Source organism: Alternaria infectoria (genome assembly GCF_024043175.1).
Source record: "Alternaria infectoria strain BMP 0036 chromosome Unknown scaffold_7, whole genome shotgun sequence".
Lineage (NCBI taxonomy): Eukaryota > Fungi > Ascomycota > Dothideomycetes > Pleosporales > Pleosporaceae > Alternaria > Alternaria infectoria.
The window spans coordinates 1,353,669-1,370,958 of NW_026250696.1; the positions used below are offsets into that span (position 1 = coordinate 1,353,669).

General features: G+C 52.5%; 6 protein-coding genes across 6 annotated transcripts; 5 read left to right on the forward strand and 1 right to left on the reverse strand.

Annotated features, from left to right (window-relative positions):
* Positions 1-262: 262 nt before the first annotated feature.
* On the reverse strand, positions 263-1,381 carry J4E92_005311 (uncharacterized protein; the record flags this gene model as incomplete). The annotated part of the gene is made up of 3 exons (XM_051496694.1): positions 263-559; positions 612-1,285; positions 1,336-1,381. The coding sequence occupies 3 exons, from the start codon at positions 1,379-1,381 to the stop codon at positions 263-265; spliced, it is 1,017 nt and encodes a 338-aa protein (XP_051353414.1).
* A 748-nt stretch (positions 1,382-2,129) lies between these two features.
* Positions 2,130-3,906, forward strand: CCT8 (T-complex protein 1 subunit theta; the record flags this gene model as incomplete). Its single annotated transcript, XM_051496695.1, has 3 exons — positions 2,130-2,188; positions 2,248-2,618; positions 2,669-3,906. 3 exons carry the CDS (start codon positions 2,130-2,132, stop codon positions 3,904-3,906), a joined length of 1,668 nt encoding a protein of 555 aa, XP_051353415.1.
* A 2,024-nt stretch (positions 3,907-5,930) lies between these two features.
* On the forward strand, positions 5,931-7,162 carry J4E92_005313 (uncharacterized protein; the record flags this gene model as incomplete). Its single annotated transcript, XM_051496696.1, has 2 exons — positions 5,931-5,938; positions 6,109-7,162. The coding sequence occupies 2 exons, from the start codon at positions 5,931-5,933 to the stop codon at positions 7,160-7,162; spliced, it is 1,062 nt and encodes a 353-aa protein (XP_051353416.1).
* Positions 7,163-9,157: 1,995 nt separating this feature from the next.
* J4E92_005314 (uncharacterized protein) lies at positions 9,158-10,417 on the forward strand (the record flags this gene model as incomplete). The annotated part of the gene is made up of 1 exon (XM_051496697.1): positions 9,158-10,417. The coding sequence occupies one exon, from the start codon at positions 9,158-9,160 to the stop codon at positions 10,415-10,417; it is 1,260 nt and encodes a 419-aa protein (XP_051353417.1).
* A 319-nt stretch (positions 10,418-10,736) lies between these two features.
* On the forward strand, positions 10,737-13,568 carry J4E92_005315 (uncharacterized protein; the record flags this gene model as incomplete). The annotated part of the gene is made up of 5 exons (XM_051496698.1): positions 10,737-10,739; positions 10,763-10,867; positions 10,917-11,608; positions 11,655-11,894; positions 11,942-13,568. The coding sequence occupies 5 exons, from the start codon at positions 10,737-10,739 to the stop codon at positions 13,566-13,568; spliced, it is 2,667 nt and encodes an 888-aa protein (XP_051353418.1).
* A 966-nt stretch (positions 13,569-14,534) lies between these two features.
* Positions 14,535-17,195, forward strand: J4E92_005316 (uncharacterized protein; the record flags this gene model as incomplete). The annotated part of the gene is made up of 7 exons (XM_051496699.1): positions 14,535-14,601; positions 14,669-14,716; positions 14,775-14,824; positions 14,899-15,094; positions 15,180-15,618; positions 15,669-15,781; positions 16,228-17,195. The coding sequence occupies 7 exons, from the start codon at positions 14,535-14,537 to the stop codon at positions 17,193-17,195; spliced, it is 1,881 nt and encodes a 626-aa protein (XP_051353419.1).
* Between the last annotated feature and the right edge of the window lie 95 nt (positions 17,196-17,290).

Here is a 17,290-nt window from a genome sequence, read left to right on the forward strand (position 1 = left end):
GGCAAGATTTACAATGGCCGCAGGGGAAAAGTTATTCGCGTTATGTAAGATCGATGTGTCCAAAGAATATCAGTCGTGTTTTCAGCATCCTTCCTGTTTTCAAACATGCTGGTGTGGTGTTCACTCTCACAGTGAGTTTTCATCGTTGACCAGCGATCTCGGCGTAGCATCCATCATGATTACTTTGCATGATGCTATCGGGAATATCATGAGTTACACGCGTTCAGTATCAACGCTAGAATACATTGATCGTACATATCAATCATCGCTCTGCCAACATGTTCTTGATCTGCCGCCAGTAGCTGCCGTCTACCTCCTTCTGCAATTCGTCCTTGGCTAGCCACTTGAAGTCTTGAAGACCAAGCTTGTTCTCCTTGAGGTTGACCTGGCCGGCCATGATGCGCGCCTTCAGGAAGAAGGTCTTGGAGCCGTACTCCTTGAGGTCGCCCGTGGGCTTCGGTTCGCGGTAGTCCACTTGGTGGTGGCCAACTGGCACATGGCCGACAAGCCAAGTGTTCATGTTGATGCCACCGGTGTGTGTGATGATACGACTCGCTGCCTGGTAGTTGTTAGCATCTCAGTAGATATCCATAGGATGTGGTATTGCGTACACCGTGCAGATTCTCCTCCTTCAAGCGATCCTGTGGAAACTGCCATTGCCCCTCCTTATTCTTAACAAGCAGGTATAGCGTTCTCTGAAGCGCGCGATTCAAGCTCTTTGTATCGTTTTTCTGGTCCGCTTCTGTTATCCTCGGCATTGGCCTTTCTACGGGCTCGCGCTCCATCTTCTTTGCGCCAGTGGTGTCCGATGCGTCCTCCAGGCCAGATTGCTCAGCGTCCTCGATCAGCTTGCCAACCTGGTGTTCAAAGTCGCTCTCTTGTGCTCCTACGAGGAGCTCGTCATTCCATGCTTCGTCTCCGTAGCCTTGGTATCGTCCGATGTCGCGGGCGGGGGTCAGCCGTTGCTTCATTTTCCGTTTCCATTCTAGGTCTGCAGGTGTTCGCTTCTTTACGTAGAAGTATCTTGTGAAGGGCAGCGCAAGTCGTTCGTTCAATCGTCGTTGGTATAGGAAAAAGGCAGCTTCGAAAGGGTGGAGGTCGCGTGTTATTTGCGGGGGGCGGGACAGAACGACACCAGCGTTGACAGCGTAGGATGTTGACGGCGATACTTGGGCAACGGGAGGAATGTGTTGGGCGACTTGGTCCTCGGTTTGGACGGCGGCGGCGGCAGCGGATGCATATGTGCGGGCGACGGTGTCTCTACATGAGCGACATATTGATTGACCTTCGTTCGTCAGCGCTCCAGTTGTCTCTAGCCCCAATTGCATCCCATACCGGCTCGTGAGGCCAATCGCCTCGTTGTCTGCTGTCCGACGTTCATTTCTCCCAGTGCCCTCCGCGGTATCTCGATGCAGCCGCTGCCCTCTCGAGATCTCAGAAAAGTTCGGGGAGCGGAGGTGCATTGGGTCTAGCGGCATTACCTAAGCAGATATTCCAGTTAACTTTTCTTCGGCGCGAACACCATCTCTTCTTCTCTACGGCACCTATCCTTATCCCCAGCATACTCGCACTGTCATGAGATCCTGGTCATTTAACGGTGCCTAGAGGGAGTCGAGCAGTCTTTTTCGCTAGCGGTACCTTCACAAATCCTAAGGTGTACGGCTAGATAGATTTTGCTCACATTCTTACGCGCTCAACGACCTTATACGCTTGCATGCTTATCTATGTGACGATGGCTATGTTTAAAATGGCACAACAGTCAGCTTATCCGCTGGCTCATGAGTTGCGCGCGACTATGTATGCTTTCAAGCAGAGCTGGTCTTAGGTCTACCGTAACTATCGCCAGAATAACGTTGGCGGCTGATAACTTCACGCGCCTTTGCCCCCATTCCAACCCCGAGAAGGCGCACGATTAAAGACACAAGTGACGTAGCGTAGTTTTACACATCATCTCGATGTATCACATCTGATACCTTACTCCCGGGACAGTTGAAGGTGCATTATCGGTGTTTCCTTCCCCCGATCTCCAAGTCTTGGCATCGAAATTTGGGACTGGACGCGTTCTCGCCGCGCAGAGCTTAGACGCAGGCACACCACCACAACTCTGATACCCCTCACACGCCGCCAACATGTCTCTCACGATACCCAACGCTCCTAACGCCGGCTTATTCAAGCAGGGTTACCAGAAGTATGGCCCTTTGCAACCCCGCAATCACAGTAAACAACCAGCTAACCACCCCGCAACAGCTACGACGCCGAAGATGGCGCTGTTATTCGCAACATCGACGCCTGCCGGACGATTGCCCAGACCGTTCAGACCTCTCTCGGGCCCTATGGACGCAACAAGATTGTCATAAACCACCTTCAGAAAATGATCCTTACCTCGGACGCAGCGACGATATTGCGAGAACTCGAGGTTGTACACCCTGCGGCGAAGCTTCTCGTCATGGCCAGCCAGCAACAAGAGGCAGAGATGGGTGATGCGACAAATCTGGTCATCGTTCTGGCCGGTGAGCTGCTGAAGAAGGCGGAGGAGTTAATACGGATGGGCCTGAAGACAAGTGACATTGTCTTGGGTTACGAGAAAGCACAGCTTGCGGCTCTGCAGACACTGGAGGGTATGTCACTCATGCACACTGGCAGCTAAATCAGGACTAACCTATCGCAGAACTGGTATGCGACAAAGTCGAAGACATCCGCTCGCAGCAAGAACTCAGCAAAGCCATCCGCACCGTAGTCGCAGCCAAACAGTCGGGCAGCGAAGACTTCCTCGCTGACCTCGTCGCCGAAGCCGTTCTCGCCGTCCTCCCCAAGAACCCCGTCAACTTCAATGTCGACAATGTCCGCGTAGTAAAGATCATGGGCGGTGCCCTGGAGCAGAGCAAGGTCGTCAAGGGCATGGTTTTCGCAAGACAGCCAGACGGTACCGTCACAAAGGCGACAAAGGCCAAGGTCGGAGTCTTCTCATGTCCTATCGACATTTCCCAGACTGAGACCAAGGGCACGGTACTATTGCACAACGCAAAGGAGATGATGGACTTCACAAAGGGCGAGGAGCAGCAGGTGGAGCAGGTCATCAAGGAGCTCCACGACTCCGGTATGAGGGTCGTTGTTGCTGGCTCGACCATCGGAGAACTGGCCCTTCACTACCTCAACCGCTACAACATCCTCGTCATCAAGGTTCTCTCCAAATTCGAGCTTCGACGGTTATGCAGGGTAGTCGGTGCTACGCCGCTCGCTCGTCTCGGTGCACCTATGCCAGATGAGATGGGTACTATCGACGTCGTTGAGACACTGGAAATTGGCGGTGACCGCGTCACAGTATTCAGACAGGAGAATGAGCAGACACGGACCGCGACTCTGGTTCTACGCGGCGCTACTCAGAACCACCTCGACGACGTTGAGCGGGCGATTGACGACGGTGTCAACGTGGTCAAGGCCATCACCCGTGATCCTCGACTGGTCCCAGGTGCTGGAGCAACAGAGATGCAGCTTGTTGAGAAGATCAAGGCCATTGCGGACAAGACATCCGGTCTGGCGCAATACTCTATCCGCAAGTACGCTGAAGCTTTCGAGGTCATTCCACGAACTCTCGCAGAGTCAGCCGGTCTGGACGCAACTGAGGTTCTCGCCAAGCTGTACGTCGCACACGCTGCACAGAAAGGCAGGAAAGACGACGAGTGGACTGTCGGTGTCGATATTGAGAACGACGACAACACCGGTACACTCGATGCCAAGGAAGAGGGCATTCTCGATCTCTGGGTCAGCAAGATGTGGGCCATTAAGCTCGCTACCGAGGCTGCGAGGACGGTTCTCAGTGTCGACCAGATCATTGTCGCAAGGCAAGCTGGTGGACCCAAGATGCCTGGAAAGGCGCAGCCGGGCAACTGGGACCAAGATGATTAAACTCCGTTGCCGGTATGAGGGGTAGTGTATAATGACATCGACTAGACGCTATTGAAGCACCAGACGAATGATATCTTCGTTCTACCTCACCGGGTTTCGGCTGTTCACGTGTCACGTATATCAGGTATGGAAGTACCGAATCCTTCTGAGCGAACCCGACCAACATTGGAGCTGATGTGATCATTTGTCCGGCTTCTCGGGCACTCGTGGGGTTGTTCTTAACATGATGTCTCTTCGACCCAAGCTACCAAACCCAGAGCTCGTACCAGGATATTTCTCCGTTGGCTTTCATTGGATTACGAACATGAGGTTTGTTTTTCTTCTTCAGCTCAGTTCTGAGCTCACATACGGTCCTTGTGTGGTCTTACTTTGATCCTGGTCTAGCTGGAAACTTGCAGTAGCAGTCCAATCAATCCTCGCCGCGGAAGCGGCCTTATCTACCCCTCGTTGATTCTGAACGCAATCCTTCAGCCAAGAGCATGCAGAGTTTATCGATTCTTGCTCTAGCATTACAGCTATGTCAACCCTTACTGCAGACTTGCCCAGGGCCTGGTTGGCATGAACAGCAGACGTTGCTACCCGAGATGCATGATGCATCGGCACCTTGCTCCCACTCCCGCTGCTTCCATAGATCACGCGGTCCGTGTTTCGCGCTTGGCCCGACAGAGGCATGATCCGCGACAATGATGCAGCAGGATGCTGGGTGAACGCGACAGATCGCTTTCCTTCTTGTTCTTCCAGTATTCTTCTATAAGCATAATTTCCACGGAAGTGCCGAATCGCTTGGCGTCTGGCGAAGTATAAAAAGCCGCCCCTTTCGCCCCGGTCTATCTGTACGCCACATTCCTCGTGTTTTCCAACACATCGCTCTTCGCTCGATCAACGTACACGCGTCAATACCGAACACATCTACTGAGCACTTTGCTCAATGCGCAGGTCGTAAACTGTGGTATGGTCTTCAAATCTAGTTAGCCCTTTTTGACTAACTGTTCGATAGTCGAGAACATCATCAACGCTGTCCTGCCGAGCACCAATATCCCATTATCGCCCTAAAGTATCTCGCTGTGAGTTCCCTACCTACACCCATCCCCATCACCACATATACACACATCCACATATCCCCATCTTCACGTCTCCACATCCCCCCAAGCCGGTCTGAAACAAACCCTACGCCTCACGGTGCAGGTCCTTTGGTGTTAAAGTTATTTGTGTCACTTATTGTTACTCCATTGGAACGACTATAATTTCAAAATTATCTAGACTTGGACACCATTCCGCTTGAACCTCTTTTGAGGATCGCGATGAGAACGGCATACTTGTCGATCTGTCAGTCTGGGATGTTCAGCAGCCACTGCGATGGGTCCAGTCGTCTCTGTGTTCATCGATCTGCATGCATAATGCATTGATTGAAACTTGAGATGAGAGGTACCCATCGTGTCTTCTGCTGAACTCGTCGTTCACTCAATGTTATTCGATCTTTCAAAGATCTCTCAATGACCTCGTCGATACATCGTTATCACGTTGTCGCCACATCAATGTTACATATCATTTGATAGTATTCTTTTTGAATATCATCATCTGCTCGTCACGAGGTGGTAGTATCTCGCTTGTTGACCGGCAGCGAGATATTGTCATCTCTGGCAAACAAAGTCAGCACTCTTGAACGCCTTCAAGCGTATAGAGAAACCGACTGACCGATATAGATTGCCTGGTATGCAATCTCCAATCTCTTCTATGCGCTCAAAGCTAACTTTCTATAGAAGCTCCCTCTTACGCACCCACAGAAATCACCATGCGATATTCCCCTCCGCAGCAAAATGCGGACCTTGGTCCTAAGGGTTCAATCAGACTTCCGGCGACTAGAAGGAAGGCAATGAATTCGGTCACCCCCATTCGCAACGCCAGTGGGGTTCAGAAGGGTTGGAAAAGGTCCGCTTCAGCCAGGACCCACCCCAGGTTCCCGGTGGATGGTGCTCTCGATAAATTCAACTTCTCCATGCAAGAGGACGATGGCGCTAGCGACCATGGCGATGTAGGTATAGAGGGAGAGATCCGTGTGAGCTGCCCATTTCACAAGCATGATCCGAAGGCGCACCAGTTATCATCGTGCAAAGGGAAGGGGTATCTTGAGCTTGCCAAGTTGAAGTATGTCTGCGTTCAAAATCAGAACTCTTCACCGGCTTGGGTTCTAACACACAGCAGAGATCATTTGAAACAAGTACACGGGTTATCGCTGGAACGCCTCGATGCCGATTTCAACTTTAAGAAAAGAGAATACCGTAATCTCAGGACACTAGAGGAGAAGTGGAGATTGGTTTACCGCCGCTTATTTCCCGAAGAGGCCGAAGATTCCATACCTTTGCCTTACGCCAACGAAGATCGTGACCAGTATGATGGACTGGTCTCCGAGCTTGTGAGCGTTGCGGGTCGCCGGACAATGGGAGAGAAAGCCTTTCGAGACGGGGTCCTCGATTTTGCGCGCAGGTTCGTACAGGAACGTCACTCTGCAAGATCGAAATCAGTCGATTCGGCAGTGGATTTCATGACGAACCCTCCAACGAGCGCGACCATACACACACCCCTATCACCGCCCGTGTCCCACGAGTATTCCTTCCGAACGACCACGGATGACGAGGGCTACTGCGGTCAAAGCCCTAGGCTTGTCAACAAAACCAGCACAAATCTCGATGCGTACGCACCAGCGGCTGCAGACCCCTGGTCATTCGAACAAGTCTTCAACGCGGACCCTTATTCAACCAACAACAACCAGGAATGGAACATCAGATCACAGCCTTTGTCGGCTATTTCTACAGACGGAGTCACGTCGCTGGAGGACGTTGCGTGCTCTAGTCTACCACCCGCCCCGATCCTTCAGCCACACGCTGGTAGCGCTTATCGCGGGTACGCTCTATCGAATGCGAATTTCAATTCGTCTCCGACGTACAGCTACTCTCTCGGCGACCACGACACCACTTCTTACCCTCGTGTTGAAACAAGGAACCCCGCTCAACGTACACCATACTTTTCAGATCCCGTTCTCAACTCGGGATTTAGTTTGGATGAAACTTCGGAATCGCTATCCGCAGTCCGCCCCAGCTTCGAAGCGCACAATCACACACAACCATCCCTATCGCTTCCAAGTTCATGTCTCAATAACGCGAACGATCATCTCGATATGGAGGATTTGGAACACAAATATGATCCCAGCATCGACGAAGGTATCTTTTTCGATCTAGAGGCACTGCATTACGCATGATTCCAATGCCTGTGGAATCATTTGCACCGTCAACATGTTTATCGGCGTTTGTACGTGGACAGGCGCATGGAGGGTTTATATCGTATCTATTTTATTGCAGGAGTCGAAAGGGGCGTCCTGAATGGCAAACATCACAATCAAATTGCTTCCGATGCCTGTAAACAGTGACGTGTGTGAGTTTTGTTGATCTCTGCTTGTGTTTGATGGGTCCTAATGACTAGTTGTTCGAGAGCACCTTACCACACAATAGAAACGGAACAACGATTACCTAAGACGTGAGACACCGGTGGTACCTTCTTTACGTCGCTTGCAGTGGGCCATTGTTTTCATGCCGTTGCAATGGCCATGTAGGGAGGAAAGTGGCGCGCCACCACCGCGACTGCTCATGTCGCTAGCGTGGACCGATTGCACCCAGCCTTCGGTACCGACTCATTCCATACTCTTCTACGGATCAACGACGGATCGAACGTACTCCCAAGACCCACTCATTCTCGCATTGTTATCGTGGCCCTTCATTGCGTGTTTGCAAAAGTCAGCCTTGATGTGCTGAAGAAAACACTGGTTCTTCGTTGCCCTGAGCAAACCGCCTGGCTGCTGCTTACATCTGAGCCGAACTTATTCCCACCACCACAACACATATGTCCTATCTGTCGCGATGCGACGAACGACGTTAAGCTCTCCAAATGCGGCCACTATACCTGCAAGGAATGCTTCGATCGTCAACTGGAGGTAGCTTCATCCGACCTAAGCGACGATTACTTTCCCCTAGTATGTTGGCACGAAGACTGCGAACAACCACTAGCCATCGCAGACCTGCATAAATACGCTACCGGAACAATGATTGATGCGTTGCTCAAGGCATCGTTAACTCATCATATCCGATACTTTTCAGATATCTATCGCAATTGTCGAGCGCCTGACTGCAAAGCAGTGTATCGGCGCGACGCATCTTGTAAGATCTTCACATGCCCTACATGTCTGACCCAGACGTGCACTCTATGCCATGCAGAGCCCCATGTCGGTTTGACTTGCGCAGAATCGCATGTCCCCAAGAACAAGCATAACGAGCAGCTTCTGGACGAGTACAAAGCGGGCGCTGGTACGAAAGAATGCCGAAAATGCGCCACACTTATCGAGAAAGCCGACGGATGCAACCACGTCGAGTGCAACGTCTGTCACGGACACATATGCTGGGTGTGTCTCGAGGTCTTCTCACAAATGGGGGCAGTGTACCAGCACATGAACGACGCGCATGGAGGAAATGGGCTGGTGGAATGAACGGACGACGAAGACAGCGACTCCGACAGTGATGACGATGAACGGGAGGATGAAAACGATATCGCAGACTTGATTTGAGCGCATGCTCTGATTGAGAAACCTCTTGTGTGCCTTGTGGATGTGATCTGGAGGTGTTCAAGGGTCCATTGGGGAGTAGGTGGGATATCGCATTCTTCATTCAACGTGACTAAATTCCATAAACGCGAAACAAATAAAGCTTGTGAATGGAAAAGACAGTAGTGATTGATAAATCCTTGGATCAGCAAGCGGAAATGCAGCGTCCTTGAGCATCAGAGCCAATGAGAGCTGCCGATGCCTTGGCGATGTGCTTACGAACTGCCGGTCTCACGGATCTGTGGGCATCCGACCGGCGGGTCTGCCCTTCCCTCATTACAAACCTCGCTTGTGTGCTATCGCGACGCGTTAACGGCCGACACAGCGAGGAAGTGTCTGTAGGGCCTTACGTTGATGTGACTGGGATTCAGTGCTTGATTACAAGTTTCCCGAAAAATTGGTCCGTCGTTCAGGTGATGACAGGCGCTCGGTGCATACGCGGTTGAGGAGGTGAGTATATGTAGAGCAAGGCATCGTCGGCTTTCAGATCATTCAACACATCGCATCTCAACATCCCACTTCCAGACATATTGAACATATCACACGTCATCTTAAACTTTACTTCTACGTTACTTTCTGGCCTCCTGCACGACCAATTTCACGATGTCAGAACAACGCAACATTGTCATTGTTGGCGCATCAGGCGCGGGCATACAGGCAACCCATTACATCCTGAAGCACATTCTACCAGCTCTCAAGGCAAAGAATGACGCCAAGTATCATGTCTACAACATCTCGCCATCTTCACAGTGGTACTTCAGGGTTGCCTCTCCACGAGTGGCAGCTTCTACCGAGCGCATGTCGACCGACAAGGTCCTCTTCGATCTGCATGAGGGCTTCAAGCAATACTCCAAAGACGACTTTACTTTCATCGAAGCCTCTGCTACGGGTCTAGAGCCATCATCGCGGCGCCTCCTATTTCGCAGCAACAAGGGACAAGAAGACGAATCATTGACGTATCATGCGCTCGTCGTGGCAACTGGAAGCAAGACTTATTTCCAAGCTTTCTCGATGAGCGCCGATGCTCAAAGTACCCTGAACGCGATCAGCTCGGCAAACGAGCAAATCGCATCGGCAAAGAAGATTGTTATCGTTGGCGGAGGTGCAACAGGCGTGGAATTCGCGGGCGAAGTTGCTGAGCATCGCAACGGCAAGCCAGGATGGTTCAGCAAGGTGCAGCCAAAAGTTGACGTTACGCTGATCACATCGGACAAGCAACTTCTCCCCGGACTCCGCCCTGCTATCGCCAAGATTGCAGAGCAGAAACTCAAAGCGCTCGGTGTAGAGGTCATCTACAACACGCGAGTGGTCGATTCAACGCAGACAAAAGATGGTCGCACGGCGCTGACCCTCAAGAACGGTGGCAAGCTTGAAGCAGACCTCTACGTTCCCGCTTACGGCGTTCAACCAAACTCGTCGTGGCTGCCAGATCAATTGCTCAATGAAAAGGGCTACCTCGTAACGAACGACTCCACCCTTCGCGTCGACATCGCAGGCCCCCGCGTCTACGGCTTCGGCGACATCGCATCATATTCGCGCAACAACTACTGGGACATTAACCTGGCTCTGCCTACCCTAGTCACCAACATCAAGCGCGACCTGCTCTCTTACAACCCCATGCTTCCAGAGGCCAAGCCCAAAGGCAAGGACAGAGTGTACACGGCTAACACGACGGAGTCTATGGTTGTCCCCATCGGTAGCGGAGGCGGTGTTGGTGCCGTTTTTGGATGGAAGGTACCTTCATTCTTCGTGTGGGTTCTGAAGGGGAGGGACTACATGTTGGGAATGAGTGGGCTGCCGACGCTGAATGGGGACAAGGTTAAGAAGGAGGTCAAGTGGACGAAGGAGGAGGCTGCGATCTGAGTTTGACTGTCTGCATAGTGAATTTTCGTATTTTTCATAGCCTGCGATGTTCCCGTATTCCTTGCAGTTGTAGAGTCCTGGTAATGCTAATAATACTTGATATCAAATGTGCTTTCCCAAGACTCTTTCCAGGTTGTGTGTTATGAATGGTGACTGCGTGCGGAGAAGGATGCAACGCGATTGGTTTCGAGCTCGCTCCACGACGGCGCGCTCCGCGTCGACATCACTCCTTTCCACCCTTGGACCCCACGTACACGGCGCAAATGCGGGGTGAGTAGGACATCAAATGGATTTCGTACGTCTTCGCCCTGCAGCAGCTATGGTTCGCGCACTGACGACAGCAAGTGGGTGAGGCTACTCGGCGGCTCGTCCCAGAAGAAGAAGCAGGCCGCCCCGAACAACCCGCAACAGCGGCTGGCACGCTTCCGCCAGCGCTACAATCAGATACTGGTACGCCTGGCTGAGTAACCCGAAATGCTGCGCGTCTGACACATGGCAGCAAACATGGCAGAAGTCGACCAACCTCGCCCACGACCGCGAAGCCCTGGGCAACATCCGGCGCGGCTTCCAGGCCCTCACAGCCATCCTCAGCGACGAGTCGCGATCCCCCGCGCCGCACATGTGCCTCCAGTTCGCCGCCGCCCAGCAGATATACACGGCCGTCTCCAAGATCGCGGCTACGGCACACGACGAGGGTACCGTTAGGGACGCCGTGGCCTTCTACAATGCCCTCATCGACAGCGAGGAAGAGGACTTCCTCGAGAACGACGTCTTCGCCGCCTCGCTCATGAACTTCATCGACCGCACAGTCGGGTCTGGCAGCATGGGCATAGGAGAGGACATCGAGGCCGACATCGTGGAGCTGCTCTTCGGCATCGCAGCCAAGATCCGGCTACAGCCAGAGATTCTGCATGTCTGGTTCACGACCACATCCGCAAACAGCGAGGGACGAGTGCTAAATCCCAAAACCGATTTCGCCGGCGTCACACAGAAAGAGGACTTTCCGTTGTGCTATCAGCTCATCGACCATGTCCACCACGAAGGCCGTATCGGGGATTTCGCACGCACCGGACTGCTGTACATATTCGAGTCTGCGTCCAGGTCCATGGATCTGGAGCAGTGGATTGTAAACAGTGATCTGCCTACGCTGATGGCGACCGGTCTGGGAGCACTATACAGCCAGATGAGCAGGTATGAAGTGTACCGAACCCGAGACAACGAAGCTAACATTGTCCAGAAAGCTGTCGATACTCCACCCCGCGCATGACCTGCCTCCTGTCTTACTGCTCTCCGACTACACCGAGATGCAGCCCAATCCACAAGCAGAGAACTTCTTCACACCCGACTTCCAGAGCCATCTTCTCACCTTCTTGTCTTACCTTGCCTTTTGGCAAGATGTGCTCGAGCATTGCAGATCTCTGGATGTTAGAGTTACATTGATTGACCACTTTCAAGCTTTGTTCCTCCAGCAGCTATTGTGTGTTACTCTCATATGTCTTCAATATCATAGCTGACTCCGTGCAGATACCCTTCACTGCTTGAGTCCTCCGACGCCGATGGCGGTTCATCCGTCGCAGTACTTACGTACCTTCGCCATATACTAGATGCGCTTGACCACCCCGAGCTCGTGCACATGATGCTTCAGTATCTACTCGCACTCCTGGACTACGCGTCTACCACGACACCACGGTCCCCCGCAGCTGTCAAGCGCCGTCAGTCACTTATGCTGCTTACTGCATCGGATAAGGATGAAGACAAATTGAACCCATCCTTGTTTAATCTGGTCGACTTGGTCTTGGGAAGCACCGCATCGCGCAATCCACAGACGGTCATTGCATCATTGAAGTTGACGACTGTGATACTGAGCAAAAGCCATGGATACGCCCTCGGATCTCTCGTCAAGGTGATGAACTTGCATCATAAAGAACACAATAGAACTGTTGGATCCCTGAACAAGGAGCTTGAGCTGTACCTAAACCTCGCCATCGATCTCGCCGGCTTGGAAGGTGTTGATGAAGCGTACGAGAACTATCTAAAAGATACTCTGAGTTTGTTGGAGTCACACCCCTGTTCTTTGAAGACCATCGCTTTACCCGCGACGTCTTCGAAGAGTCCAGGATACTTCGACTCGACTGAAGCTTCAGCTAGGGAGGTGGATCCACATCAGTTGCTTCCAGAAGATCCGCTTTTCCAGTCTCTCATGGATTTACTTCTGAGGTTCCTTACGAACGATGTCGAGACAAACCTGGCGCTTACTGAGGCATTGATTACGCTCGGCACCTGCTCACAACTGCGTCTAGAAGGATGGTTATCCGTGGATCCTGCCGACTATCACTTCGAGAGCGACAGTCCTGAAGTCGAGTCGTTCACGAATGACAACTTGCGCGCCATGTTCCTGGCAGAAAGGTTTCCGAAATGGGAGTCCTCTGCTACTCCTCAACTGTTTGCATGCCTGCAACGTCTCCAGGCGCAAGTCGATGCCCTGCGCAGCGATATCAAGGACTGGGATGAGCACGTCGCGAACCGTAAGCATGCCTTCCGCTTCCATCAGGATCTCGTAGAGGAGTCAAAAATGTCGACGCCTCAGTCAAAGCCTGCGCGACCTCCCTCAGAAACTCCAGCTGGATCTTGGACGCCGCAGATACCACAACACGTACGTAACCAACCGACGACGCCCTCCAGAGCGCAATCTCCGAGAGGCAGGAAGGAAACTCTATCTGAAGCAAGGAACACCCCCACTACATCACCCGCACCATCAAGATATGGAGGTCAGACACTCGTCGGTTCACCCGCCCGGGCGTCATCTCCTATGTCAGGAACATACGCAGTACAACAGCCTTCTTTGATGTCCGACGTCGATGCTAGCATATCACAGATCAGGATGAGTCAGTTCGGCAAGAGACGCATTCGCTTCCGCCGGCCGGCTGGATCGAAGGAGGTAGAAGTCATGCTATCGAAGTTCCAACCACCACCAAAGGAACCTTCTGATGACGCGGCGACTGGTGCTGAGGATACAGAAGACGATGATATTCGAGAGGCGAGCTTGCTGCACATCATCACAAACGTGGTCATACTGCAGAACTTTGTGTTGGAGCTGGTTGCGTTGATGCAGGTTAGGTCAAGCCTGTTCAATGAGGTCAGATTCATCTGATTGTAGGTTTGCCGAGGGAAGCGTTTGATGTAGTAAGAATATACCCATTTTCATCTCTTCTTCAGTACGTCCCGAGGAACATATTGTAGACCAGTCAAGATTACCTAGGCATCTTCCGAGGCATCTTCGCGCACGTGCACGTCGGCCGCTTTCGGGATGGGCTCTGCAGCGGAGAGTTTCCGACAGCCCCTCCAACGTCATCTTCCACACTTTCACATGTCGATCATTCCACCCCTCATCCATCATCAGACGCTCGCCTACACAAGCTTGTGAAAGCGCGAACCCGGAAACACGCGAGACTCGAATTCAAGCATAACACCAGGATTGCATGTGCTATCATCCGAAGCAGGCCATGATGAACGGCCAATGGCTTGGGCAGCTGGGCAACTGTGGCTCGGCAACGTAATTCCTCGAGCCGATCGCCGGCCGAACGACATCAGCGCATCGTAACTTCCGCTCGCCCACCCATGGCGAAATCCGGGGTTTGCCAAGGTACCCCATTGTTTGCCAGCTGCCAGACAAACGCGTGCCAGTCGACACTAAGACACGCGGTCTGGGCTCACGCAAGGGCCGAGGCTGGCGGAGCAAATGGGTGTTTGTCCTCACACCCGCGGGTAGTCAAGGCAGGCTTCTGATCAGCGATGTATGGAATATGACTGAATGGTTTCCTTGCGCTCGTGCTTTTCTCGCTTTCCTAAACCTCATTTCGAGTCTCCTTCTTGATACCCGTCGCATAGCTGTTGCTATTGATTAGCTTGCTTGCTCTCCCTCTGTCGTCATCTCTAGAAGCCGAGGTTTCTAAAGCGCATTACAGCTCTCGTTCAGAAAGTTGGGCTACAGCTCAGGATCGCTCCTTCAGTGTCACAATCTCGTGTAACCCCACGTGCTCGTGCCTTGGACGCCCTTTGGTCCCAATTCGTCGCAGCAAACACCTTCCTGGACACTTGCGCTCCAACTCTACACAACATGTCTGCGAAATCAGTACAAGGGCCTGGCGGCAAGAAGCCCGCGTCGGCGGCCACAAACTTGATCGGTAAGCCTCAAATTTGGAATTTGGAGGGTATGCAACCGCGATGGCAGGATACTGACGCGACATGAAGCCGGTGGTGGTGCTGGAATGATGGAGGCACTCGCATGTCATCCTCTCGGTGAGTTACAAGTCCCCAAGCCTACGTTATCTGCGCATCAAGTCTAATTGGATATCAGATACGATCAAAGTCCGCATGCAACTATCAAGACGAGCTCGCGCTCCAGGAGTACGTCCCCAATCATACTTTCGAAGCGGTCGGCATATACTATCCAGAACGTCACTGATTGGTGTACATTACAGGCAAAGAAGCGCGGGTTCATTACGACCGGAACTGAGATCGTGAAGAGAGAGACAGCATTAGGTCTATATAAGGGATTAGGCGCCGTTCTCACAGGCATCGTCCCGAAGATGGCCATACGCTTCACAAGTTACGAGTGGTATAAGCAGATGTTAGCGGACAAAGAGGGCAATGTCGCGTCAAAGTCTACATTTATGGGTAAGTTTGAAGCTCGCGGAATCGCAAGGCGCATCTTTTCGGAACAGAGTCTACTCAAGAATGACCGAATACTAACACTTTACAGCTGGTCTTGCGGCTGGTGTCACGGAGGCCGTTCTCGTCGTCACACCTATGGAGGTCGTCAAGATCCGTCTTCAAGCGCAGCACCACTCGATGGCCGATCCGCTCGATATACCCAAGTACCGAAACGCCGCGCATGCCATGTATACTGTCATCAAGGAAGAAGGTGCAGGCGCATTATGGCGTGGTGTCTCGCTCACAGCGTTGCGCCAGGGAACAAACCAAGCAGCAAACTTCACCGCGTACTCGGAACTCAGAGCACAATTACAGAAGTACCATGGCACAACAGATTTGCCGGGCTACGAGACGAGTTTGATCGGTCTGATCAGTGGTGCTGTTGGTCCGTTTACGAACGCGCCGATCGACACTATCAAGACGAGGCTGCAGAAGACGCCTGCGGAGGCAGGTCAAACTGCTATCCAGAGGATAGTAAATATCGGAAAGTAAGTCTTCGGGCGCATCCAACTTCCGAGTGTTAGCTGACAATTCACAGCGACATGTGGAAGCAGGAAGGTATCCGCAGTTTCTACAAAGGTATCACGCCGCGTGTGATGCGAGTAGCCCCCGGCCAAGCTGTCACATTTACCGTGTACGAATATCTGAAGGGTGTGTTGGAGAAAGGAAGAGAGATGCTCCCTGGTGGGGCATATGAGGAGTGAGCTTGCATTGTGTTCCACAGTCCGTTGAAGAGCGCCCTTCGATAAGCATAGGTTGATTTCCAAGCATGTTGAAGCCTGTAATTCATGTGAAATACAACAACGAATGAATTTCAGAAACGCCACTCAGGGACCAGACTGCATGATGGAAGCAGGGCTGCCAAGGTGCATCGGCCGTCCAGCCCACCTGCCCCACTATGGTACAGCATCACCGCTGGTTCGACGTCAGTGTACACGTTGAAATCAGTGCATTCAACAACATTGCAGCCTCTTCTTTGAGTGTCCCGACAACCACAGAATATAGTGCAGTAGAGACTTGCCAAGATGCAGTCTGGTATCTCCGGTAACGATCTTCCAGCGCGTTCCAACCTCGCACCCCACTAACAACCCCCATAGCTTCCCAGGAGCTCAAATCCGCCGTCGGCAGCCTCATAACCTCAAGCTCGCAACGCGGAATCCTAGCCACAATCCAAAACGAGACCATCATCCCTAGCGACACCATATCCTCGTCAGCATCGACTTTCCTCGCCGACCTCTCCAATCTCCAATCCCACATCCAGCCCAATGCCGCACTCTACCTTCTCCTTCGCCGCGCCGACTCGCTCTCCTCCCCCGACAAATCCCTCGTAGCCGTAACATACGTACCCAATGCCGCGCCGGTACGCCAGAAAATGCTTTTTGCATCCACGCGCCTCACTCTCGTGCGTGAACTAGGCGGAGAGCATTTCAGCGAGAGTGTCTTCACAACCGAAGCATCAGAGCTCACACCGGAGGGCTGGGAGAAACACATTGCGCATACAGCGTCTGACAACCCACTGACAGCGGAGGAACAATCGCTGCAGGATATCAAGGCTGCCGAGGCCCTGGAGAGTAGAGGCACACGCGGCCAGGGTCTGGCCCAAGGAGGCAGGATCGCTATTCGGGCTGATGATGAGATTGGCGGTGCGTTGAAGAAGTTGGGACAGGGTGGAACGGATAACCTCGTGCAGTTGCGCATGGACGGCGCCTCGGAGACGCTTCAGCTTGTGTCTTCTTCGTCAGCGACGCCTTCGACCCTCTCCCGCGCTATCGATGCTAAGGAGCCGCGGTACTCGTTCTACCGTCATGATGACGCTGCTGCGAGTATCGTGTTCATCTCGACGTGTCCGAGCGGAGCGAAGATTAGGGAGAGGATGCTGTATGCAGCGAGTAGGGGCAATGTGGTCAGTCTGGCGCAGAACGATGGTGGGCTCAAGGTGGAGAAGAAGATTGAGGCAACGGACCCGGATGAGATCACTGAGCAGGTTATCCTGGACGAGTTTAAGGTGGAGAAGAAGGAGGAGAGCAAGGGATTTGCGAAGCCGAAGAGGCCTGGACGGCGGTAGATGGTATAGCAGGTATGAAAGTGAACAACACGATGGGCGGCGAAAGCTCTCATCAGAAGCATAAATATCAAGATGACAATGGATATCATTCGCAT